Source organism: Aquila chrysaetos, chromosome 16 (genome assembly GCF_900496995.4).
Source record: "Aquila chrysaetos chrysaetos chromosome 16, bAquChr1.4, whole genome shotgun sequence".
In the NCBI taxonomy this organism is placed as follows: Eukaryota; Metazoa; Chordata; class Aves; order Accipitriformes; family Accipitridae; genus Aquila; species Aquila chrysaetos.
In genome coordinates this window covers 29,242,730-29,269,549 of record NC_044019.1, presented here as the reverse complement: position 1 = coordinate 29,269,549, position 26,820 = coordinate 29,242,730, and the positions used below count along the sequence as shown (strand labels likewise).

The window sequence follows — 26,820 nt, the reverse complement described above, 5'->3', positions numbered from 1 at the left end:
CCCTGTAAATTAGCTGCATTACCATGGGCTCCATTAAGACTGTCTTTTCAATTAACTAATTGTCTTTAAGCTTTAGAAAAGAGGCGATCACAATTTAACAGCGTGAGAAAAAACTATTACAAATACTGAAGTACTACTCTGGGAAGCAGAAGGAGTGAACATTTTGCTATGGGAATCTAAGGAGTTGCCTGTTCTTGCCTTCCCGGGAGTTTTACGCGTGTAATTTCTGTGCTCATCCAGCTTCGCTTCGTGCTTGGCTTTCCATCAGAGAACAGTTTCCTTTGGGGGAGGCTGGCACGCTGCTGCCTTCCCCCTGCTGACACCAATTCCGCACCCTCAGCGGGTGGCAGTCCCTCCTGTCAGCGGCACGGCCTGCCTTGCCCACTAAGCTCCGCATCAGGAGGAGTAACTTTTCCAGTAAACAGCCAAAAAGCGACATTCATCAACTGCCAGAGACCTGTGCTGCAGACCTGTCACCCGCCCTCCACGAAACGGTCCCGTCTGCTGCCACTCGGCAGCTGGTGCTACGGGCAAACCCCACCGACGGGCGCTTCGGAAGAGCGATCTCAGCAGTGCGGCAAATGCTGTAAGAGATGATAAACCAGCTTCCACCCCCTTGTAACACGAGGAGTGTAACATAACAAGACCTTTAAGATTCACGAAGGAAGGAATGGACTTGTCAGAAACCGCTAGTGTAAGACTTTTAAGTATTTTCCATCGCATTTTTCTCTATTGCTACTTTCCTGTAACTCTGGATAGAATTTTCTCCTTTTGACAGCATTTATGATGCTGGATTGGGTCACTCTGATTCCAAGGGGACTCCCCTTAGAGTGTAAGCTAAACAGTAATCCTCCTTGCCCACCAATACAAGATTGGAGCGAATAACCAGACAGGACAAGTGACCCCTCACAGTTGTTATGCCCATGGCTAAAAAAACCCCAAACCAACCAGAGGTGCACGTGTCTACTGAGACTCTTCCAGCCTGGGGCATTAATCTTCAAACGCAAATAAAGGCGCTGATTAACCTAAATTATTAAAGAAGTACATTAATAGTTAAATGATTTTGTTGCAGTGAACGAAGCAGCTAACTTCCTCATGCTCACCACTGCTTTAATTAGTAGGTACTAAAAGGCAATGACAGGACAGCACTCTATTAAAATGCTTTCACTTTGGGTTTGATCAGATCTGATTTTGGCCAGATGGGCACTACGAGCTACAGCCGAGGCACGCCACGTGATGAGACCGCGCTTCCCCTACTGAACAAACGCGTCCCAGCCAGCCTCCCGTGGAGACGGAGCGTAAAGACACGCGTGTGTAACCGCAGCTGCGTTGTAGCTGCACCAACTCCCGACAGCCGCACCGCAGCCACTTGCTGCATTTATCAGTACATTAAAGTGCTGCCATGGGAATTAAACAGTACAGCCAGGCACGCTCATGCTTTCACTGCATTTTATTTAACAACATGTTATTTTTCACTTATATTCAAGTGCATAAGCTCCAATGTGTTCCAAATTTGCCCAGCACAGAGGGAACACAGGAAAAAAAAAAAAAGTCCTTCCAATGGCAAACTAAGAACTTGTACTAACCTTTTCAAGGCAATTAAATAAACCAAATGAAGGTTCGTTCCTGTTTTCAAACAAGAGGTAGGGAGGCACGGGGAGAAGGAAACGCTGGCAAATCTCATGGCATTAGATCCATCTCAAGAGAGATGATGAGATTGCTGCAATCCACACGGTGGAGGTTCCAGTCTGGCAGAGTCAAAGCTTCCTTACGCCAAAGGTGGCTCCCAGCTGCTAGGCTGCAGTTAGGTGGGGTTTGTTTTTTCACAGTCTCTGTATTATTCAAAGTTTTGGAAGAGGACCGGGAGTAGGCAAATGCTGTCACAGTATCAAAAAGTCTTTCAAAAATGAGTTTGCTAGTGAGAAGGGTGTGGTTTGTAAAGGACAGACCATTCATGTCAGGTTGCCGATCCAGCCGGCCGCACCACCTTGTTCATGAACGGTTCAAGAGGTAGGTGTGCTCAGACGGTGACCTTCTCCATTACGCTGTCCGCGACGTGCACCTCGTCGGCTTGCACCGTCACTGTGGCCGACTGGCCGCAGATATGCTGGTGGTCCTTCCAGTCCTGCGAGGGAAGAGCAGATGGAAAGGCCATGAAGAGAAAAGAGCCCTTGGAAAGTGCGCAGCCTGCAAAAGAACACTGGGCCCCAACAGAAGCCCTATTTGAGAAGCGCTTTCTCCAGCACAGCAGGGCTCTACTGCTCGGCCAAACAAGACTAATGACAGACAGGAAAGGAACCACACACTGGGTCAATATTAGAGGTGGAATCACACTAAGCAGAATGCTGGCTTCTCAACCCAAAAACCAAAACAGGACATCAATGTCAGTTAGGTTGCGGAAATGTTACTAAAACAGAGTCAAAACCTTGACTTAAACCCTCTCCTGAAAGCTCACTACAAGCTAGCACTCCTGAAGGACAGCGCCATACAAGGGGTCTTAGTTCAGCAATGGCAGAGGAGAGGAATACAATTCCTCCCAAGACTGACTGACTTTAACTTCCAGTCTGAACTAACAAAATACTCCTCTAGCTTCCTCGACCCAGAGGTCGCACATCACAGCTCACAAATACAGGAGGAATCTCAGGGAATCTGTTACTGACAAGCACTTCAAACTCTCCCACCCTATTACAGTGTGGAGCACCAACTACAGGCATGGCAGATGTCCCCTCGGAAGTGACAAGCTGTCTAGGAGGAGGACAAAAGGTGACCACTTGGTGCCATTTCCCAATGCACTTTGTACTGAGGACAACAGGGTGGCATTACTGTCCATGAGACGCCCGGGGAGGGGGCAGGTAGACTATGTAAGTTTTCGGCAAGGAGCATTTCTTCCTTCTTTGGATTTTTAATCTTTCTGCTATGCAGACAGGGAACTTGGCCACCGTTACACTTCGTTACAGGCAAAAGGAAACAGTCAAAATTCTTCAGCTACTCAGTACACCCAGCCTCAGCTGATTCAGACTGAACTTGGACAGCCTGTAGAACTGTAACCCTGGCTAAACTACATTATCCTTTCCTCTAAAGCGGGGTGCCAGGGGTCTTTGTAAGGAACCTGTGCAAAACATGAAGCACAGCAGCTTCCTCCACCGTACTTCCTCATACCTGTTTCCACCTCCCATGTTCAAAATCTTACAGTTTGTCCCACTGTATCATCTGTAGCATCACAGATAATGTAAAGAGTAAGAGAACGGTGTCCTCAGTGACACAGCAGGAGCACAGGTACTGAGGAGCGTTCAGCTTACCAGGAAGTGGCAGGGAAGGGTTGTGAAAGTGCTCCCAGCTAGCTGGTCCCCACAGCTCACACAACGAGGTGTCTACACCCTCATTTCTGGCATTACTCTGATTTTTAGATCACCTTTGAGAAGGTGCGTGCAAATCTTGGGGCCTTCCCTACCCATTTGATCCAGACCCTGACCTGCAGACCTGCCCATCACTGCAGTCTTGCTTGGAGATCCAATGGGCAGGGTGAGCTGGGGGGTGCTGGGGCTGCTGACCCGTGCAAGGCTTGTGCTCTGCCTGCCTGTATGACACGGCAAGTTCTGCCACCCGTTCCTCTCGCCGTGCTTACACCCTTCAGGTAGCTGGCAGAGCCGTCTGGCTCTCCCCAGGGTCACACAACCCTCTCCAGACAACTGAATCTGCAACTCACAAACAAGCTTATACCTTGCGCTGGCAGAAAGTGGAGCAGTAGTTGACTTTGTGGCATCCTGTGCACTCGTTCGTTGCCTCACGACCACAGTTGACACAGGACTGCTGTGAAAATGGATGGCAAAGTGACCACGTCAGAGATAACAACAGGGAGATCACTGAAATGTAATACAGGTGCTGTAATACAACGTGATGCAGGAGCAGTGGTAGAGCCCCCACTTCCCAATATATCCTCAACACACAAACACAAAACAAACAGGCCCCGTGGCTTCTGGACATGCTTTCAGAGACCCACTCTCCTCACCATGTTAGCAGGGATCACTCTGGAAAATGAAATGCACCTCTGTTTTCCTTTCTGGTGGGCAGGAAGCCCTTCAAAACCGTGGGTGAGACCGAGTGGTCGTGGAAATCTGTCCACAATACCAGAGAGATGCCTCCCTCCACGTATCTCATCAGCCACAGCCAGGTTACTGCAGGCTTCAGCAGGAGTCAGTCTTAACCAAGGGCAGGTGTGTTCCAAAAAGCCGTGTACAGGCTATGCACAGGCCATTGACACCCAAGATCTGAGTTTCGCTCAAATTGAAAGTTTTAAAGGCAGATTTAGTTGGTGGTTTTGTTTGGTTTATAATCCTGCGTATCTCTGAGAGAGGGTCTGAGGAAGGACAACAGGAGTAGGCATAAGGATGGGACCCTTCAGTTTAATCTTCCCCTGTTCTTTGAGAGGAAAAAGGGATCTGCTCCTGTGGGCTGAGCAGGCTGGTTCCTTTGCCAGTCGACAGCACAACTACATAAGTGGTGTCCCAACAGGGAAACAGAAGACAGAGGAGTAAAATTAAGAAGGCTGTAACAGGAGCAAGGACTTAAACCTAGAAGTAAGGCGAGATAGGATACACAGATGAAAAATCACACCTGATTTTAAAGGATGTTTTTGTGTCTGCCGCTTTAATCTTGTATCAGTGACATCAATTAACGTAACCTGTATATTTAGGTGGAAATATCATTGAACTACCACAAAAATAAGCACTTCACAGAGCATTCTGTTTCCAACTCATTAAATTACTGACAAATCATTAGCACGTCAGAGCAGCAGTGTGAGGCCGTGACAGGAAGCGTTTCTCGGCTGTGAAAGTATCGCAGGTGTTTTTAGTTCCACCAGCTCCTTCTCTCTTTTGAGCACAACCAACCTAACAATCAGCACCCTGCTTAACACCGAGTTCATCACACCATCTGCTCACATCTTACCAATGTACCTACTATTAACAATTGGTGTGACTGACCTATATTTGTATTCCTGATGTGCAGCCAGGGATTCAGGCCACAAAAAGGGGCTTAAAGCTGCTCTTTGGGACTTGCAAAGCCTGTCCCAAAGGGATACTTGATTGAGGCTGTTCATAACCTGTATGGTATTGGAAAATGTTGAAAATACACAGTGTGTGCACTTGTACCTGGAGATCATAGAAAGACTACTGAATAACACATACACCTGTAAGGGCTTATATCATGGCTCCTGAACTAACTCAGCTCATGCTCCTATTCTGAAAGCCAGAGGGAACCATGCAGTTTTGAAAACCAGCTCACAGGACAAAAAGGAGGAGAGTTTCCTTCCTATCACACCTCAATGACAGCCATCCATTACAGCTGCAATACCATTACTCAGAGGTGAGTGAGATGATTGATTAACCTGGCCAGATGACGATAAAGGATTGTGAAAACCTGGAAGGCTTGGGAAAGGGACACATTCCGCTCAAACAGAGCATTAGTCCTGCTAGGGAAAGCTCAGATCTCTGCCAGAAGGCAAGGCCAGATACAGAATACATGACTTCTGTAGCAATGATAAAAAACTTTGCATCTTTAAATGGAACAAGACAAAGAACACAGGACTCCTCATAAAATATGAGACATCCCCAGCTTACCTTGATGATGATTTCTGTTTTCCCATCCACATCTTCTGTTTGTTGAAATAACTGGTTCTGATATTGCTGCAAGGAAAAATACACCAGACTTGTCATTTCACAGCCAGAGTATGACGTGAGGGGTTGAAAAGGGTGCTCTGTATGGAGGGTCCTGACACTGAGCTTGCTTCTGGCAAGCCCAAAACTGCAGTTGAAGAGGAACCTCACTCTGCCCTTACAAGAGAGGCATACTATGCCCTTATGTGGAGACAGATGAAGAAGTCTGTGAGAAAACAGCCTGAGGTGACAAACTGCCAGTTAAGCACAGCATTTACTCAAACCCCACTTTCCCCACTCCATCCAGCCAAGCACTCCTTCTTAAAACAGGTGGCTTAATTGCCACAAGGGAACTCTACCCCACACACATGAGAGCCTAAGAAGTTAGCACAGGAAACATGAGGAAAATGCCAAGGTAATGGGGCCAAGTCTCATCTTCTTGGGCCAAATTTTGGGTAGAATCCAGTGATCCTAATCCACTAACAGACAAAAGAGTCTATAGGGATGGGCTTAGTCCAACAGAATGGATGAGGAAAAAAAACCAGACAAAATTAACACATGCAAGACTTTAGAAACAGCATCAAACATAACCATTATTCCTGCTTTTAATAGAAGCATAAAAGGGCTTTCAAACAGTTTTTTAATTAATCAGTCCTCTGGAGGTGACTTTTAAAGCACACTTGGGGTGTGTTGCAGATTTACTTCAAACCAGTTCAAGTCCAACCAGGTGCTGCTCCACCTATTGCCTTGCCACGCTCAGCAGCCAATGCTGCTGAGACCAGAGTCCTAAACCAAAGGAATTCAAAACCAATCCCAATTTGATTATGTGCTAACCCTGATTTAAATTTATTAGGAACAGTTAAAAAGTAAGAAAAAAGCCGAAGCCCCACCTTCAGGCAAAGCAGGTTTATCCAGGAGTGAGTACGACCCAACATATAAGGAGATTAAAGGCTTAATTTATAAGTGTCTCTATGACCTGACATCACAGTATTTATTCTCCTGTGAAATCACAACCTTCAAAACCTTTATATTACCATGACACAAATTCAAATTAAAAACTCTAGGGAGATGGAGGAGGCGGCAGGGAAACCTCTTGCTGTAGACTGCAAGGGATGTGATTGGGTTCTGCCATTATTTGACAAATAGGCAAGACTGGGCTAATTAGCAAGACAGGACACATGCACAGCATCCCCAGTGCTTCCAGTACTGCACAGGCAAAGTGTGCATCACGTGTATGGAAATTTCAAAATTACTGCTTTGAAAACCAAAATTGTGTCCAAGCCATAAGCATTCTTGTGAAGACAGGGAATATACTGGCAAGCTTGAGATGTGGCCTCTGGCCTAAGAATCAGTCCTGCTCTGTCTCAGGAAGAAAGTGAGCACCGGCCCCGGAGAAGCTGGGACTCCACGCCTTGTGCCGCAGCCTCTGCCCTGTGCCACCCCACACACAGGCAGGGAACTGGGCTGGCAGGAAACTGCAGATTCTTCAGGAAAGGTTAAAACAAGGTTTCCACTGTTAAGTGAAAGACAAATGACCCACATTAAGAGTACTGGCCTAGGAAGACTGCATAATGTTTCTGAACTTCTTTTTAGTGAAGAAAGTGGAAATACAGATGCCAAAACATGCGGTGAGCTGGCATTTCAAGCCAGCTTGAAAACCTCTGCATACAAAATCCCTGCTAGCACCGTTCCCTCTGCAACAGCCTGTACAGAGACAGTGCCAGGGCTGAACACGCTGAATTTCAGTTCTGAGAAAGTGCTGCAGCTCCAGAATTAAAACCCTTCCCACCACCAGACTCCACTTCATCCTCTGCAAGTGTGGCTTCTCCTGTTCCCCAGGGAGATTGCCAATGAGAAAGACATCAAGAGGAAGTCCAGCCACCACCGTCCTTGTCCAAGCCACAGCAGCTCCTCCACCTCTGCTCTCAGACCCCGAAACCTGCTGATGGAAACCACGCATTTAAACCCCCTCCTGCCTCCTTTTTATCTATCCCCATAGCGAGAGTCCTCTGGTTCTGCACAGACCATGGTGTGAAGAATTCAAGCCATGCAGAAACTATGGAGAAGGAAAAGGTGTGATAAGAGAGAGGATCAAGCCAGACACATCCAGATCTCTCACAAAAACAGCTGCAGAAGACTGGTAACCTCCAATTCTCAACTGTTTTCACTGCTACTTTGGAGTACACAAGCCATTATTTGCTTACTAGAGCTACATTTCTTATATGCTGACCCTTTTTAGGTTAATTTCATACTCTCCAGCCCTGAATTGTTTTAATCTTTCTAAAAAAGAATTCAGATGGTCCAGCTGTTAGCTGATTTAATCTTCCACCTTGTTTTAAAACAGGCTGGGCTCTGAAGGCATCACTGCATTACACAGAGGGCTATTTCAATTAAAACACGTCAGATTTTGACACTTGATTCTTTTAAATTTATACAGAAAAACTGTTTAACACATTTCCTGAATATCTTTATTATCTTCCAGCAATGTCTTCTGGCACAGAATTTGGTGAGTTCATGTATTGTCCCCCTCCTAAAGTTTAGCTGATATAAACGATGGCTTAACGCACACTCAAAAAAATTACATTGCCAAAGCACACAGAACTCTGTGTAAAGCACTTTCTTTAATCCATTCCTTTTGGACCAGTCCTGCAAATTGTCAAATATCTCTTGCAAGAGACACTGAGCCTTTGTTGCCCCACTCACTCTCTTCCTAAATGTTTTTCCCTAAATCAAAAAATGCAGTAAACCCAACGTTCAGATAGTAACCAAAGGATCAGATACAGTCACAAGCTAATTAATAACGATGGTGGAGAACTTTTTCTTAACAGCTGCATGAAGTTCTGACAGAGCAGTTGTATATAATGAATCCCCATGCAAAATGCTGCCATTCAGAAAAAGCTTACAAATATTTCGATATTTTCATTTTTTGCAATAAGCATGATGCATTCTAGAAGTTAAAATAAACACTGAGCTGGAGGGTTTATGGTTTGCTTTTCTTTCAGAATGTCATTCCACAAGACTTCTAAGTAACATAAATGTAACTTACATTTGGTGTTTGCCAATATAAAGCCATGCGCAGGCTGAGCACCAGGTGCATATGTGCCTATTGTTTACACACAGAAAGCACAAGGCTTATGGCCATCATCATTTCTTAAACAGTCAGCTTCGTGTCTGGAACTAACTCTGTGACAGCTCTGCTTATTAATCGAGGAGTTCTCATCATCAACAGGCACATGTATATACTGCAGACAGCATATGCAACAGGAAAAGTATTTTTAACCACTTTCTTACACTCTAGAACAATTTTGTTTCAAAAGAAATTATTGCAAAAGAGACATTTTCATAAATGCTGGAATTGTAGATTTTGGGTTTACAAATTGCCCTTATTTCCAGGACTTACAAGGTTAATGCTTTTTTTACACAGCTTTTTACCCAGCGATCCTACCCCTTTGCAAACTGGTATGCAAGCCCTCTGCGAAGGAAGTGTTTTCCTTGTTTTAAAGAGCAGGCTCTGAGGCCCAGAGAGGCCAAGGACTTACCCAGGGGCATCTAAATAACTTGTGGCAAAGACGGAAACAAAATTTAGAAGAGATCCTCAGTCTTGAAATTTGCCTAGCAAACCACGATCCTTAAACAAATGTACAGAAATTAAAAAGGACAAAGATAGCAACAGAGTGCATGTGAGGACTTCCAAATTACAAAATTATGTGCAAGAAAAGCTCTGTTGGTGAAGCCTTTAGCTCCAGCACTTCGAATCTGACCTACAGTTTCTTCAGAACAGCTAAGGATGTCACCAGACCCTGACACAGGGCGTTACATGGCTGTAACCGTACTAGTAGGGAGGCGGAGTGAAAAAAACCCCTATGTCAGAGGAGTGACAGAGTGGAAGACAAGTGTATTTTTCCATATTTTCTCTAATGGCCTATGAAGACAGGCATTGATATTCCGCTACTGTACGGCCTGACGCCTAAACGCTCAGCACTTCCCAATTCAGCCCCCCAGTTGCTTTTGAGGACTCTGTATCTAGGTATCGCCATGTGTTTGGAACTGCAATTAGGGATCCAATCCTCCTGCAAAATTCAGATTAGACATGCCATCTTAAGGAAGAAACATGACTGTAGATGCTTCTAATTTATGCTGCACTTATAATTTTTTACGGTTCTCCCTTGCTACATTTAGCAGATGCCCCTCCTGCCACAGTTCCTCTCTGATGTTGACATTTCCACCTTCAAAACCATATAAACGAGGGGAATAAAGTAATCCTAAGACTCCTTTGAATAGTCCTGGATAATACCATTAGCAAGCGTGACCAAAATGAACAGTGATGTCCGCTCTTTGATTTCACAGATAAGAACATAAGCGTACAGGCAGCACAAATGCCTCCCCTGCTGAAAGAAAACTCAGAGCAAAAGCCTGCCTTTCACAGTTCAGAGCTCTGCAAGTCCCACAAGCACTTACCACTGCTCAGTATAGAGTACAACTTCTGGTATTTAAAGCCAAGTGAACCAAACTGCTGCTATATGGGAGCAGACTGGCTCTTCTGTGATATTTAATGAATTCCAAAGCTCATTAAATAATTATAATAAGTGAAACACAGTATAGTAAATGATTTGCAGTATACAACAAAGCATGTAAGCTGTGCTTAAAAATTCTTCATGCTTAATTTATTGCTGTTTAGGAAGACTGAAACAAAACTAGCATACAAGTAAGTTTTCTTATGTGTTTGCTGTTCTTGCCACTTCTCTACTCTGCTTAATCTTGGGGCCACTTCAGCCTTCCTCTGAAGGGCAGGTAAAGACGGTGCTGTCCCAAGTGCCCTGTCTTGCTCTTCTGTCGGAAGGCAGAGGCCATCTCCCTCTTTCACAGGGGTGACAGAGGGATATGGTCAGGGACACAAACAGTTACAAGATCAAAAGTGCTTGAACTCAACATCCTCAAGAGCTGGGACACTGAACTGTGGGAATAGCTCTGCACCACTGTGAAAACTAAAGATATGTATTAGTTACAGTCATGGCAATGAAGTTTGTGTATCCAGTTGGGAACCAGCCTGCTCCCAAGAGATTTCTTTAATCCTGCTATGTATTAAGTCACTCTTCCAGGAATTGCTGAGTTTACAGCTCTATTATAATTTAATCTATTGTACAGCCTTTGCTCTGCAGCTCTGATACAGTGACACAACCTTTCACTTCTAAATACCTAGGAACATACTGCTGCACAGAAATTCTGCAAATTGGTGGCTCTCCTACAGAGAAGCATCCACACTGCTGCATTCACTGTCTCCACTCGTGCAAACGGAGGAGGTGGCAAGAAGGTTCCCCCAGTTTGTTAGCCCTTGGAAGTTCTGTCAGTGTAACAAACACAAAGTAGTGATGAAGCACCTATTTCCTTTGTATTAAATTCATCCAGCAAAAATCAACAACCACCAAGGTAGGAAGACACCTCTTTCTCCCTCTCACATACCTTAACTGTCAAAAAAAGCAGTTTGACCACACGCATACTCAGAGTGGGAAAGAGACTTGCATTACAAATCAGGAAAACATTCATGAAATCAGAAAAGCACCTTTGACCAACACAAAAGCAGACAGCCAATTATTTGACATTTATTGTAATTGCTCCCAATGCCAGCCCTGTACCCAGAAACCCAGAGTTTTTTCCAAAAATGGAATTCACTAGAAGGAATTCAGAAATAGCTATCCGCAGTATCATCCAGATGGTTCCAGAAGCTAGCACACAGCAGCAAGCTTGAGAATTGTTATTTGGATATTAAAAAAATAGCACCATAAGCAAGTGTTTTCATCAAAATACAAAAACTGTTGAGGTACCCATTACACAGTAAGAATGGTAAGACACACGAGTTGTGTAACTGGGGATTTGGTAGTTAGTGGGAAAGGGACATCCTCTGGAAACAAACACGTGCTCATCCTTGCCTTGTAAAGTCAGCACTTTAATCAATACACAGGAGTGAATTTAACCCCCATTCCTGGGGCAAGAAGAAACTAGAATTACACTGAAGTGAGCTGGATGTGGATCAGAGCGTGAGGGGAATGGACTCTGAACAACCATTCCAGAAACCACTGTAAGGATAAACAGAAGGGAAGACAGCACATAAACTGGAAAAAGAGCAGAGAGCGAAGTTAAACAAAGTCAGATGTTCATCTAACTGTGTCAAAGCTTCCAATTTTTCGGTATCCCATGCTCTACACAGCTCTTTAGCAGCAGATGGCCCAAACCTGGACAGCAGCATGAATACCCATTCTGCCCAGGCGGAAGGCAGGGAAGAATTAGACTCTCAACATATCACACACCTGCACATCAAGGATGCAGCGTACAGAAGAGTTTAGCAGAGACAACGTGGCAAAGAATATCAAAGACGCTGCAAGGACTGTCATAGGGGTTCTCAGTTCTCAGCAAAGTCTTCCCACACACATTTCTTCAAGGTCTCTTGCTGCACACTCGTGCCTATGAATTCAGTGGAAAGCTGACGTTAGCAATAACGCCGATGGCAACAGCAGATAGTGTGGTGTACAGGAAGGGAGTTCATCAGCTAACGACAATGACACCAGTTTCACGGAACATTGCCCCCCACCTCTCTCCCTCAAGTCCACACCAGCAGCTGTGGATCTGGGGGAGAAGGGGAATGCATTCAGCAGTGCATGGAGCCAGATTCAGGGTGCATGCATGAGCTGGTGTTAAGAAGAATCCAGGGTCCCTACCATGCATCAATTAAAGAGAAGAAAAGCAGGGAGAACAGGGCAGTCCTTGTAGATAATCCCTTACAGAGGAGAGAAGGGCCACTGGGTACAAGCCAATACTCCTGTAAAGCCAGCCGGCCTTGCAGCCTTACCACAGGACTCATGCGAGATCAGCTTTGCTTGCACAATGCCCAGCAAGACACCTCTAAATTTTACTGCTTATCTCCCCCATAAACTCTATGGCTTGCTGTTCTTTTTATCCCTCTGCCTCTTCGGGCCATCGAAAGCCTCTTTGATAACCCCGCTCACTTGACATAAAGAAAGCAGCCACCGTACAGCCGAACACTCACCATCTTTCCTACACCAGGATTCAGTGCCCACGTCTCAGAAATTTAAGGATGGCTGATGGGACAGCTCAGGACTCATAACACCAAACAGTTTGTATTACTAGCCTGCTACCCACAGCTCTTGGAATCCCAGAGCACTCTATTCCTTTCCCCATGATACGAGTAACTCGGAAAGATTTCTCTTGGCAATACTGCTCTCAAGACATTGAGAAACAATTTCTAAGGGCTACCACTGTTACAGCCAGTAACAACCAGTGAGGTACTACTCTGTTCATCACTCAGCCAAAAAGATGCCTTTGGCTGAGTCTTCTCACCTCCTCTGGCATAATTACCTCTTTCCTCTCCACATCAGCTTGAATTTTTGCTTGTGTGACAGCAGCCTCACGGAAGGAGGAGCTGGCCTGTTTGGCCTGTTCAATGAGAGTCTTCAGCTGCTGGGCGGTGTTGAGCAATGAATTGACCATCTCTTCCAAGTACAGCCAGCTCCGCTGCTCCGTCACTTCCAGCCCATTCACCACCGAAGGGGATATGGCTTTGGTAGGGGTCGTGGGGGGCACCGCCAGGGCAGGGAGTGAGGTTAACACTGAATATAAAGAAAGAAAAAGAAAATGTATAGAATTAGGGCATTTCATTTCCATAAAGTGGGGGTTTGGGTTTTTTTTTTGTTGTGTTGTTTGGTTGCTTTTTTTTAAAATAGTGTCTGCAAATGTTTCCAATCCAGCTAAGTTTTTGCTAAACAGACCTACCTTCTGTGACCCGAAGTGCACAGAATCGGCCGGTGCAGAACAAGCCCTTGGGGCACTCTCAAACCCAGAGGACAGAAGAACATGTACTCCTGACCCTATTGTTTACTCCGGGAAGGAATTAACACCTCCTAGCACTTCTGCAGATAGGCACAATTAAGCAGTGAAAGCAGCATTCCCAGGTACTCCACTATCATTACAAAGTTCCACTTAATGTTTTCCCTTAACTATGGCTAAGTAAGGTTATAAGAAGTCATTCAGTGACCCAATACTTTTCTGAAATACCCTGATGTCACTATACAGGTGTCAATTCTCAGGCTGCAAAACTACAAAAAACAGGCACCGATCCACACCACGCTCCCCTGCACTTCCTGAATTCTGATCTTAACCATAACCCTGGCCCAAGACTTGAATAAAACCAAGACATTTATCATCACCTCAAAATTACATGTATTACAAACAGGCACTTTCCAGCTGGGTAGCCCTTTAAAACCCCCCTCAGTAATTGTAATTTCTTCGGACCCCTTCATCCTGGATCCTACCCATAAAATGAACTGTGGCCATAAAACACATACATACCACACTGAAACACCAAAAATTTTAACAAAAGGTATTCACAGCTATATGTATCTGTTTCAAATATCCTGGGTAGTCTGAACAGCAATGCTCATTGCAGTTCTGAAACCTTGCCTTGCCTAATCCCAAAGGTGAGAGTGAATGTATGCAGTCCAGATGGAAGCTTTAGCTTCAGACACTACATCTCCTGACATTTGCTCTACATCGACTGTGTTGGACCGTTTTCAAGAAAGAAATTTCTTGTCTACGGCCCTTTCGTCCAGAATCCTAACTACAACTCTTCACTCTTCCATAAACTAGAGTGCAACAGGTATGAAACAAAATACAACACGGAAGCTCAGTAAAACTTCTAAACATACTCCAAGGGCCATTAAAAGAAGAAAAAAATCTCCAATTACTGAGGTTTTGCAGCCTTTACTTTTTCATATCCTAACCATAACCTTAACAGTAACTGCAGTTTGTAGGAAGCCACCAGAACACAGCTAAACTCCTATTCTGGTAATCTAATCACACTCCTCTTGAACTTACCTCCAGCCCCCTCAATTATCGGGGCTCTGCAGTCCTCCCTTTCCCAAAACCTGTGTTAGAAAATTGAAGTCCTAGAAAACCAACGTCTGTCTGAGCCTTACATTTGCAAACATTTAAAAAAACCAATAGTTATTGTGTCACTAAAACATCTACTTTTCACACTAGGCTTGCATATACACTGTGAGACCACAATGTGAGGAAATTAAATCTCGATCCAGGAACTTAACAATACACAGTATAAGCTCACCACAGGCAACATTTCCAGGAACAAATGTTATCTGGCTTTACTGGCCTTACTTTTCCAAAATTTAACTCTAACTCTAGCAATAAATACTCGCCATCTGCCATAGAATTAAGTCCAAGTCATTCATATCTACCAACAGCTGACCTCTAAATTCCTCACTAAATTGTTTACTAGAAAAAAAGAGGGCACCACCAATTTTGGGGCTGTGCAGTCTTATCATCCCAAGATCTATTAATAGTCTATTTCAGGATTTTTCCTCACATCTTTAGGTAGGAGTTTCAGAATGATTCATCACATAAAAAAAGCAGTAAGTACTGCAGGCTGAGAAACCGCTTCCTTCCTGCATAGTTCTGCATTATCAGAGGAAGAGCTGTTAGTATTCCAGGCACCAAAAGCCAATTAGCTTCCTTGATTTTTAAATAGTGACAGGTTCATTTAAAAAACGCAGGACCATCCCAACTGATGGATGCTATGGCCCTCAGAGAAGCGTTGGGGAATGTAACTTCAGAAGCGCTGAGCCATTTAAATCCCGTTCACATCCGGCCGGTGTGTGCTTTCCTTTTAGAAGCATTACTCTTAACGCCTCTGCCAGGCGGCTTGTCCTCCAGCTCCCTCACTGCTGATGCTACCGAAAATAATGCACTAACACTGTCCTTGAGCATCTGCAGCATTACGAGAGAGTGCCCTGCAAACAGCTGCCACTGCTGGGTACTGACCATTGTTTTCATTAAAATGGGCCATTATTGGAGCCAGATTCTTTTGCTTGAAACCAGAGTTAAGAAATTTACTAAGCGGGAAGTTCTTGAACAAAACAAACCAAAACATACAGGTCTCAGAGGCACTTTATTCTAGTTTACTTTATTATCAGTCTCCCATCGCAATCCGTTTTGGATGTCATTACAGATATTGGCATGCTGGTCTGTCTAAGGTGGCTCCAAAATGCAAGGCAGAAACAAGCCTCAACCCTCTCTCACTGAAGGATGAGGACACAGAATAGCAAACTGCAAAGCCTAGTTAAAGACATAGAACAGCAGACACCCCATTCAGGAAAAAATTCTTCTTGACTACACTTCAAATGGTAGTTCAAATTCAACTGTAAATACTGTTCTGAAAAAAATCAGCTGTAAATATTGTCCTGAACAGCACCAGGCCAACACACTTTCCTGTATCAGGCTGCAATTCCAGCAGTTCCACCCACAGTGAACCTCTCCTTAGTAAAGCACCAGCAGATAAACAAGACTTTTGCAAGACTGCACTGAATACTGAGTATCTTCCAAGACAGCAACTAACTTAAGTGTATTAACACCTTAACCCTTTTCAAGTCATATCTGGTAGTTTTTCATGCAAGCAGCAAAAGCTAAAAGAATCCAGCACAGATTTGGAGAGAGAGATCAAGGCTCAAAACCCACGGCACTGCAGATCCCTGTGTGTTAGATGTGTGACCTTTTCTGACAGCATTGCAAGTTCACCATACAGGTAAATGGACATTTTACACTCAACAGCCCTTAATTAAAATAGTAATTTCAATCAATTGCACATGACTGGTGTAGAACTATTTGCACTTAGATATGGGTAAGAGATAAACCAGTCTCTTATCAGTAGCTGTTTGCAGAAAAGCCTTTCCCACTGCTACATTTCCAGCACAATATTTATCCCAGCATGGCATTTGATAACTTATCTAATGGGAATTACTTCCAATTCCTCATTTTAGCATAGGTATATCAGTCAAGAGAAAGTATTCACTGGTGAAAAAAAAAAATCAATGTTTAATTAGTAACATCAGGATCTGACTAAGGCTTAAAACCAACAACAAGATTTCATTCTGGACAGAGCAGGAACGCACTGTGCTGCTCTGAGTAAGTAAATAAAAGGTCATACAGAGGGGAGAACACAGGCTTTAAAAAAGAAAGACTTCAGACTGCACAAAGGAATACAACATGTTTACATGCTCTTTTCTTGATGTCTGAGAGAACAGTAACAGGGATCACAACTTGCCCGTCTTATAGCTGTTCTGCGTCAGCGAGATCAGTAAGTATCAGAGTAACTTCACAGAATCATAGAAACTGGAGAAGTAAAAGGCCTATAAATCGCCTAATCCATCAGCCAGCCAGTGGCAGACTATTCCCTGCTGTATCTCTTGTCCAGGCTGGATAAAAACACATAAAGCAAGAGCAACACTCCAAGTCTGCAATTCCAGTTTCTTCCACACTTCCCGTTTCTAGCAGTACCAGCAACACTCAAATAGCATTGTAGTTCACTTAATTTATCAGTCAGCTCTACAAATGAAAAGTCATTAAGTTTATGTAATATAATTACATTTGAAGAGATATTTGATAATCAGTTTAACCTGTCCTATGAAACACTAAAGGGCTGATTTGTATTTGTCATACCATCTTTTTTTTTTTTACTCCAGTCTATTTGACCACCGCAGGGCAGGCTCTCACTGCCACTTCTTAACCAGCACCTATCATTCCAGCACAAATGTCGGTGTTAAGGGATGGAAAACTGACATTGGATGCAAGAGCAGCACACCAAACCTGCCCAAAACTGCTTGCAGCATGTATCAGTGGATTCACAAAGAGATGTGGGAATTTTTAGAAAACCTTCTGTGACATAATTTTAAAGGGGATGGTCTCCTCAGATCAAAAACTAAATAAACGTTTAGCCACAGTGCCCAAGAGGTGACAAAAGCCTTGAAGCAAAAGCGTTAGGAAAGGCAGGGGACTGCAAGATGATTTAGGAAGCAGGATCACAACAGCCTCCTCTGGTAGAAATCAAAATTCTCAATAACAGAGTGAAAAACTTTCTGCAGAGTGGAAAATCTGCTTGCCCAAATCTTAATGACCACAAAACTTGTAAGCAAAACAGTGCGAAGTTTATTTTTCTGCCTCAATCTTTACCTTTGCTGACAAAGAAGATTAGAGAGTAAATTCAAGCACTGCTAGCTGTGCCTCACATGACGGACATAAAACATACCAATTTTGGGATGAGATGTTGGCAGTGCAGCTTCAGGAAAAGGTGAAATCTGACAGTTGTCCTGGTAACTTGGATAGTGAGGTTCTGGGTGATTCACCCGGCAAGGCTGCTGGACATTGGTATCTTGAACTGCAGAAGAACAACAGCATTACGAATCACTGTATAACACAGCTGTCAGGCATTTCTTATCCTTCTTTCACCCATATTTTTTTTACTTTTTATACAAGGTCCTACAGGCTATGATAATTCCAGGGGTTGCAAATGAGAAACAGTAGCATGATCTTACACAGTTAGCAAGCAAGGCAACCTTGTACTGATTTCATCTCTCTCTGCTTTAACTTTTGAAGGCAAAGGTTACTGCTGGCTTCCCTCCTGCATACCTATATATTTACAACAATCATAAGACTCCAGACTATGGCTCTCAGAGCAGGACAGTTCCCTCAGCAGAGCTCACAACCCCATGTATGAATTAAACGGAAAGAACTGAAAAATATGTCATGCATTTATATTTTGTTTGATTTATTCTGGCATTTTTCAGCATTTATTCAGCACTTTTCACTTAGTTTCAACACTTGGCTAGTTTTCTTTTTTTTTTGTAGTATTCTAGGACAAAGGAGGAGTGAAAAAAATGGCAGAGATGACCATAAAACCCTAGGAATCAGCAGAGGTGTACATTAGCAGCTGCAACATCTGGACAAAACTTCTAACTTCTTTTGTGCAACTGGTAAGATTTCAAGCTGCTGAAATAATTTCAAAAGAAGGACAGCAGGTTATGCATAGCCTCTCTGTAAGCTCTTGAGAAAGAAATCCTTCATGCAGCATTCAAAATGCTTCTTTCTATAGCAATGGGTGTCCAAACCTTTTTTCTTCCTTCTCACAGGTGTCTAGCAGACATACACCTGAACTCTTACCAGTGGCTCCAGTGAAAACATCACCCTGGGACGGACTTTCCGAGATAATTGCTGTGGCTTCCACTGTCGATGTACGGTCAAATGTCAGAGCACCGGAGGTAGTGATCTGTCCAGAAGGAGTCACGGTGACTGGAAATATTAGAAGTACTTTCATAATTAACACTCAGCGCGGAGGCCTTGGTTGTTTAGCTGTTGATACCCCTGTTCTGAATCATCTGACGTCAGAGAACTCACAGATCAGTAAATGGCCTTTGATAATCCAAGTTTGGATCATGCCTATGACCAACACAATTGGAAATGGGAATAAAAGTCCCATTTGGCTTCCAAAGGCACTGCTGCCCTCCTGCAGGCCTCTGTTTATTCTCTGGGTGTACGAGGCCAGAATGTTCACTTACAACATACTGCCTCCCAAATCACCACCTTTTCAATTATTATATGAGCAATAACTTAACCTGTGGATTGCAACTAATTCTATGACAGTTTGGTTAGCTGGACAATTTTAGCTGTCTATCTACACAGAGTGATAGATTGATTGGCCAATGCAAGGAACAAGTCACAAAATCCTTTTGGATTAATATACTTGACTGGCTCCAAAATATTTAAAACCCTTTTTTAAATAGGATTTATTAATTTGGCACCATTAACTGGTAATGGGCTGATTCTGTGGCACATTGCTCAGCCAGAAGGATCTTTTTGCAAACAATAATTCAATTTTAAGACATTGAGGCTACAGATTCATGTCTGGTGAAATATGTGGCTACTACCAAAACAAGCAGTCCTCCTCTCTCCTGATGCCAGCATGAGCAAACATACCACCTCACAGTACCTCACATTAACTAACCAATGAAGATTAAACCTCTTTGAGGGATAAAAAACCCCCAGAACTCTATAGAATCCTTGCGTTTCTCTTCCTGCTGCTGCTGCTGGTAATCTAATCTTACTTTTGGCTGTTCTTTTTTGGATTTCTGTTGCTTCCTCCTCAATTCGCTTTGTAATGTTACCATCCAGATGATGCTAGTGTGATGAGAGCAGGAGGACACATGAATGTGATGGGAATGTGTGAGCTGGATGAGCTTGCAAATTAATTTCTGTTCTCACACAGATGGTTTGACGATCAAAAACAGTAAGTAACAAAGCGTGTCCTGAATGTTAGAGAGGAATTTGCAGATGAAAGCGTCACCTTCTGCCTCTTTCATTAACAACTTTCAGACTCTGGATTTCATTCCAGCTGCTTAGAGCCTACTTTTCTATGTACTTCAAGAAATAGCACAAATGTTACTCCACAGCCCCCACCAGCTGCTAAAGGACAAAAACCAAGCTCAGGGGATGGCATGGAGATTTCCGGCAGAGCAGAGAAGGGCCAGCCTTCCCCTCAACCTAATTTTAACAGCAGGCAATTTCCCAATTGTCACTTGTGAAAAACCGACTTGAAACCCACTACAGATCAATGCCAGGACTCCACAACTTCCCCTGCGATGCCAGGCTGAGAGAGCAGGTAGAGGAGGGAAATATAATCCAGACCTCTCTCAGAACAAAATATGAACCCTACTGCTCACTGCAAAAGGATGTTAAGATGCTTAAAACTGAGTCTCCTGGAGGTCTTGAGTTGCACTTTTTCCTACTCAGCTTGCAGTTGCAATGTCGCAACACTGTGCTAGTTTCCACAAAACAGGAAGTGAAAACACCTAAAGATGCTGAGCCAATAAAACTATCCAATGAAAAGGAAGTGGCAAAAAAATAAGACATTTTCCTCAGTTGGCTAGTTCCAAGGGGCCACTGATAGACATAAAACATCTAGTGTGGCAATTCTTCATCAAAAAATGGAAGCAATTTTTACCAAAGAACCTACATGTAGTAGCAGCTGTGGCAGGAAGCAGAGTGATGTTTTTGGGGCAATCCTTCTTCACTGGAGTTGCAGGCATTTCATTTTCTTTTTTCCGCCTTTTATATGGTACAAAGAGTCGTACAGGACCACTCTAGGCAAAACACATACAAAAAAAAAGAGAAAGAAAAAAGGAAAAGGCATTAGCTGAGGCATCTCTTTGGGGACTTTGGGTTTACTTCTCATCTTTCCAGATGCAGCTAATGTCAAGCAGCATGTATTCCCACACAAGATGTGTGTTTGCAACAATTGACCAAAAAGCTTCTACTCCTCCAGACCAAAAGAGCTCTGTGAAAAAAAAGTTACGCTCAGCTCCCTCCAGCTGAAGAGGTACAGATTCAGCATCTTCCCACTATTATTTAAGGAGCAGAACTGGTCAAATAATTGACTGCCAGCCAAAGTGGCAGAAGAAAATAGAACAACAGTGAGGAGAAGACAGGAAACGGTTACTTTCAGGTCTAGGAAACAAGCAAATCATCCAGTTCATAGCAGAAAAGAAATGCAAAACATGACTTCAAGTCAAGCTAAAGACTTCTGCTTTCAGGACTTTAACCTCATTGTGGAAACAAACAAACAACAAACCAAACCCCAAACCAACCAACCAACCAAAAAACCCAAGCAGTTTAATATGAAAATATGGATCCAACACAGAGTACTACATTACTTCCTTACAAAAACATTTTTCCAGCTCAAAAAATTGTGAAATTTGAGTAAAAAAATCACAAACAGCTTTGACATCTCCAAAAGGCATTTTACAGAAATACATTCTTTAGAAAAGAAAAAAAAAAGAAAAAAAGCATTAACTACCACACAGTTTTACTGAGGCTGCTGTGCAATAGTGCTAGCCGTTCCTTATCTCCTTTCTTTATGAAGCATGGACAAAGTACGCTGCAACTACAGTACTTGTGAACATTTCTAGGACACTCAAGACCTGCTCGCAAATGGCTGTGGGAGCTTGGCTGATTAATTGGTTGTAAACTAACGGATACAAAACCTACAACTCACCAGAGTCATGTCATCACAGCAGGCAGCACAAGTACAAGAGGCAGCATGAGGATTTAAAATCCCATCCTGAAATTAGAAGATTACTAGTTCAGCATTAGTCACCAAAACCACCAAGAGCCCGACTGTATTCTGCTAAAAGATTCAGACAGCTCCCAAGAGACGCACCCATTCCCTCCTAGGGACCCTATGCAATAACAGAGAGGCCAGCTCCTCTACATCATGGTGATGGGGTGAGCAGATGAGAAGACAGTGAAGGAAGAACAAACAATTTTCAAAACAAAAGGCAAGAATATGTGAATTTGAGACTTTGTAAACTTTCTGTCCAAGCAGAAATCAACCATAATGGCAATGCCAAATTCTCCATGAGATTCCTGGACCCTGCAGAAAGTAAAGGACCCAAAGCAATCCTCAGTAAATGGTGCAAGTGAAGAATATGTTTGTCAGGCAAACAGAATTAAGCAGATTGGGATATTGGATTACAGTATCATGGGTGAGAGCTCACGTCTCAATTTCTGCGATACAGCTCAAGGCTGGACTTCATCCTGCATAAACTGTAACCCCTTTTCAAGTATAAACAAGATTTGTATCGTGCTATTTGAAAACACATCTAGAAAAATTCCTCTCACATCACTGATTCTCAACCAAATCAAAATGTTGCTTCCGAGTTGCCCCACGGCACCATCACACATCACTCTGCAGAGGCAGCACGCATGGCTTGGACTGCAGCGCTGGGCAGACTCTGTCCAGACTCTACCTGTCCCTTCCAGCAGAAAGGAGGAAGCAAACTTAACCTTACGTGAATAAGGCACTGCAGTGGCCTCCCAGCATAGCGGATGCTCCTCTTCCAGTCTTTGCTGCTGGCTCGTCCCGCCATAGCTTCAAATTCAGTGGGGCTGTACCAGTTGTCCCCTTGCTTAATGCACCTACCACGGCCTCCTGAAATAAAAGAGAAGACAGACATTGTTAGCAAAGGTTAAGAATCATCTTGCCACTTTCCCAAAGAAGTAAATACTGAAATTGCTGGACAAAATAGCAGTTAATCTATAGCAATCACCAGATATGCTCATCTGCTACTTCTCATCACCCTAGGATAACCATGCCCATTTATTATTTTGGCTGTGACAATGACGGTGCACGTTTGGAGAGCTCCAACTTTGGGCCTCACCAGTGCATCAAAAGGCTAGAAAAAATTACTCATCCACAAGAAGGATAAGTCTTTCTTGGATAAACATGAATTTAAGCCCTTCCTTAATTTGCATTTAAACTTCTAATCTTTCTGGTCATGAAGAAAACAGTCTATCCATGAAGCAACCACTGTGCTGTGCAGTCAGGCTTGCTGACGGACAATTTCTGCTGCTGCTTCTTCAGTTTTCCCACAGAGATAAAAGAGAAGAGGAGGGGCTAAGGCAGCTAAGGAGTCCCATTAGGAGACAAGCGCTCTATTTTCTGTTCCAGCAGGTATTCTGTAGAGCTTCATAGAAACACCGGTCTACTTCTGAGACAAAAAGAACGTTAGAGAGGTCCACCTATTACCAGGGAGACTCACTGCACAGTAGCCTGTATCTTCACAGATTTAAGAAAAAAAAAGTTTAAAAGCCTCTGAAGAAAGAGCAAAACAGAAGAGAACAATAATATCAAAAGAGACTAGGCTGGCTAGGAAACTGTCTTTTTTTTCCTCACGATCGGCCCTTAAACGTAGCCTGATTAAAAGAAGAGTGCACCAAGTGAAGAAGGAGCCGTCACACTTCCTCACCCAAGAAGGTTGTTGTTACCTGAGCCAAGTCTGTTTTTATAGAGAATGCCACTGATATTCCGGCATCTCACCGGGAGCTCGTTCTCATACACAGACGGGTCCCAGTTATACTTGGTTCCAGTTTTTTCTTGGACGGATGTTAAAGGGGTAGGAGGAGATTGCGGTCCTTTGAAAAAAAGAGAAGAAAGGTGACAGCAACTAAAAAGCACACTGGCTATACCTTCACACGCTCAGCTCGGCTAGGGCAACAGCGTCAAGTGGTTAACTGAAGCAGCTGACACCTCTCCACAGCAACGTGAGTTACACGATGCACCACAAAAAATTCAACTTGAAGGTTCTGAAAACGACTGAAAATAAAGCAAACCGCATCTTAGGCAACACGATCTAAGAGCGCATTAAGCGCTGAGGTTGTAACCTGCAGTGGTGTAAGCAGCTGGCTGGATCTTCCCTTCCCTGAGGCCGATCCTGTAAGGCGTTTTGGACCGCTGAAGATTTGCCATGCCATCTTGTGGGCAGAAAGGAAACTGCCAAGCAGCCGTGAACAAAACCTTAGCAATAAAGACACCAGCTATTGTGATGCTTAAATATCGGCAAGCGGCCTGAATGGAGATAAAACTATATTCAAGGACCCTTTAAAAAGAACCCACATGCAGAAATAGAAGACTCATATTTTTATTATCAATATTAAAATGATCCATCTGCCTTTGGGTGTGGGATGGGTGTAGAAAGGCATGCGACAGCCCAGCTGCAGGGCAAGATTTTTCAGGAAGCTTATTTGCAAGGGTTAGGGCAAAGAATTAGAAAATGAAATATATTTCTGACAAAAAAAACCCGAAAAAGCAAGTATTCTTCTACTCCCAAGAAATACAAGAAGTACCATGTGAAGAGGGGACAAATGATCTTTATAAGGAAACTGCATAATATTATGCACATAGTGTTTTTTAATCCTAGCAACACAATTAAAATGGAGAAAAAGCAACCCCTTGGGAGAATGACACTTCAAAAACAGATTGCCTTATACCTGGTGTGAGAGGTGCTGATGGCCCCTTCAACCCTGTGGTTTCTACAATGCTGCCGTCTGTGTGAACCACAATGAGAGTGGCTTTTTCAGTATTCAAGCTGTCCCCAATTTGGAGGGCCGTTCTCCCAGACTATAGAAGAAATAAAGAGTTTGAATTGATTGAGTTAAAATACCACTGTATTTTAGTGTTCCCCCAAATCTTCTCAAAGGCACCCTAAAACACCAATCACTATGGCAGTTATTAGGTTAGTTTTTGAGGTTTCAGCCAACCAAATTCAAAGGTTACATGTTCCAGGTCATCTGTTCCATTACAGAATGAGTATATGAGGCTGGAAAGGTAAAAAAACCTCTCGAACTGATAAAGAAAAAACTGTATGTCCCCCAGCTAATGATTTTGTGGCTTAAAGCCTGTATACTGCAACGAAAACATATCTTTGACCTTACTACAGCTTGAACACAAACTGAGCTCTTCATTTACACTAAGAAAGTACATGGGACTTTGCTAAGGCCCTCAAATGAAAGGACAGACTTACCAGCACATGTCCTGAAATTGAAGCTGCATTTGCCACTGATGTAGTGAAAACATTGTCTGCGGAGGCACCAACGTTGGCTACTGTCACTGTGGTGACTTCTGAAATGTAAACCAGACATGGAGTTAACACTCTGCTGTATCCAGAGAGCCTGGTAAGACAGCTAAATGTCAAAAAATATAATTGCATTTCCTTCTTCCTATTCAAAATTAATTTTATCTTACATGACAACTTTAAGTTGTTATAAACACAACCATACTGATTTTTATTAAGCTTTGGGCTGAATGTGCTTTAACCTCCTTGTGACCATAACAGTAGTTATCAGCATGGGATGAACTAAGGGAAAAATGAATATTGCATCTGTACTAAAAAAAAAACTCAAACGGTGATGCTTTTTATTAAAAGAGGGGTGACTGGCAAACATCAAGATAAAGAGGACAATTCTCTCTCTCTCTCTGCCATATATTAATTTCTAGGGAGCCATTACCTGTACGCTTGGTCTGGTCAAAAACCGTCCAAACTTACGGCCAAATATTTCTATGATGTGTAGCGTATCTGATTGCGTAGCTAAAATCAGAGGTTTTGCAGTACCACACACGGGGTAAGAGTGAAAAAACAACACTGAACCTCACATGGAGATACCCATCTAGGTACGAAGGGCTCTGAAATTCTCTGCCTATCGGGGCTCGCCTTCAAAATTCTTCACGTTTCAGGGCACTTTTTCACGGGACAGAGGGTCGAAGTAATTTTGGATGCACAAAAGCATCTCTTGCTCATTTTACTTTACGTTATGTAGTGTGGAAGCGAGGAGTGTGTAATTTCCTAAGAGCGCGGGGGTGACTCAAGCCTCAGCTCGAACCCGCCATTTCTTCACCTCACCCCCTGAGGTTAATGACTGCATGTGTAGGCCAGACAGGCGGCAGCGCTGCAGGGAGAGGGAGGGGGAACCATCGGCCGGGGCTGCCGGCTCCAACCCCGGCAGACCCGACCTCCAGAGGCGTCTGTGGGGGCCGAGGGGCAGGGAGCACTCCCTGCGCGGCAGGAGCTTCCCCGTCAGCCCCGGGCAGAGCGGCCGGGGCGGGAAAACGCTGCCGCCGGCGCTGAGGCGACGGGGGGGAGGGGGGGGGGGGGGGGGGGGGCTGAGGGGAGCTGCGCATGCGCACTCCGCCCGCCCTGACCTGCGAAGGCGGCGGCAGCAGCGGCCTCGTCGGCGCTCGGCAAGGGTTCGGTTCCCATCTCGATGTGCTCGGCATCTGCCGCCATCACCGTCACCGCAGTCACCTGCGCCGCCGCCGCCGCCTCCTCCTCCTCCTCCTCCTCCTCCTCCTCCTCGGGCTCCGGCTCCGCCTCCGAGTCTGAGTCCGAGGCCGCCGCTCGCTGCGGCGACGGCTGCTGCTGTTGCTGCTGCTGTTCGGGTCTTTCCGCAGCCGCCACTGCGGCTGCCGCCGCCGCCGCTGCCGCCGCCTCCGCTAAGCCCAGCTGTTTCGCCGCCGAGTCGGCGTCCTCCATCCGAGGCGGCCGGCGGGCGGGGGGGAGCCGAGCCCGCCCGAGCGGGCCCCAATGCCCGCCGCTCCCCCCCCCCCCCCCCCGCCCCGAACGCCGCCGCTGAGGAGGGTCCCGCGGGAGGGGGAGGGAGGGGGCCCCGGGGTGGTGGTGGGGTGGTCCGGTCCTCCGAGGTCACTGGAGCGCTTTTCGGCGGGCGGCCGAGGGGTGCCGAGCTCGCCCGAGCGCTTCCGAAGGTGTTCCCCGGGCAGAATCGAGCGTTTCCGAACCGCTTCCGATGGTGCCCGAAGTGTCCCGAGTGTTTCCAGGCCTCGTCCGAAGGTGATCGATGGTTCCCGACGAGCGGGGCCCGCGTTTCCTGCCGGCTGGCCAATCCCAAGGCAGGACGCAGCCGAGCCCGGCCGAGTCCGTGGAAGCGCGGCCCGAAGCGATACCTGACAGATCGGCTGGGGAAG

The 26,820-nt window shown here is 44.6% G+C and overlaps 1 protein-coding gene across 3 annotated transcripts; it reads right to left on the bottom strand.

Moving 5' to 3' along the window:
• Nucleotides 1-1,432: 1,432 nt before the first annotated feature.
• On the bottom strand, nucleotides 1,433-26,487 carry DEAF1 (DEAF1 transcription factor). Of its 3 annotated transcripts, none has more exons than XM_030039591.2 (13): nucleotides 26,041-26,486; nucleotides 24,866-24,963; nucleotides 24,333-24,462; nucleotides 23,331-23,477; nucleotides 22,355-22,494; nucleotides 21,559-21,624; nucleotides 20,521-20,647; nucleotides 18,672-18,800; nucleotides 17,761-17,889; nucleotides 13,026-13,276; nucleotides 5,619-5,684; nucleotides 3,721-3,810; nucleotides 1,433-2,125 (listed from the first exon to the last, which is right to left on the bottom strand). In XM_030039591.2, the coding sequence occupies exons 1-13, from the start codon at nucleotides 26,369-26,371 to the stop codon at nucleotides 2,021-2,023; spliced, it is 1,809 nt and encodes a 602-aa protein (XP_029895451.1). In that variant the 5' UTR covers nucleotides 26,372-26,486; the 3' UTR covers nucleotides 1,433-2,020. The 3 variants fall into 3 exon arrangements, 2 of the variants coding, with proteins under 2 accessions (XP_029895451.1, XP_029895452.1); XM_030039592.2 differs by having other exon boundaries at nucleotides 3,721-3,807; XR_003926985.2 differs by lacking the exon at nucleotides 1,433-2,125 and adding an exon at nucleotides 11,960-12,113 and having other exon boundaries at nucleotides 3,767-3,810; nucleotides 26,041-26,487.
• Between the last annotated feature and the right edge of the window lie 333 nt (nucleotides 26,488-26,820).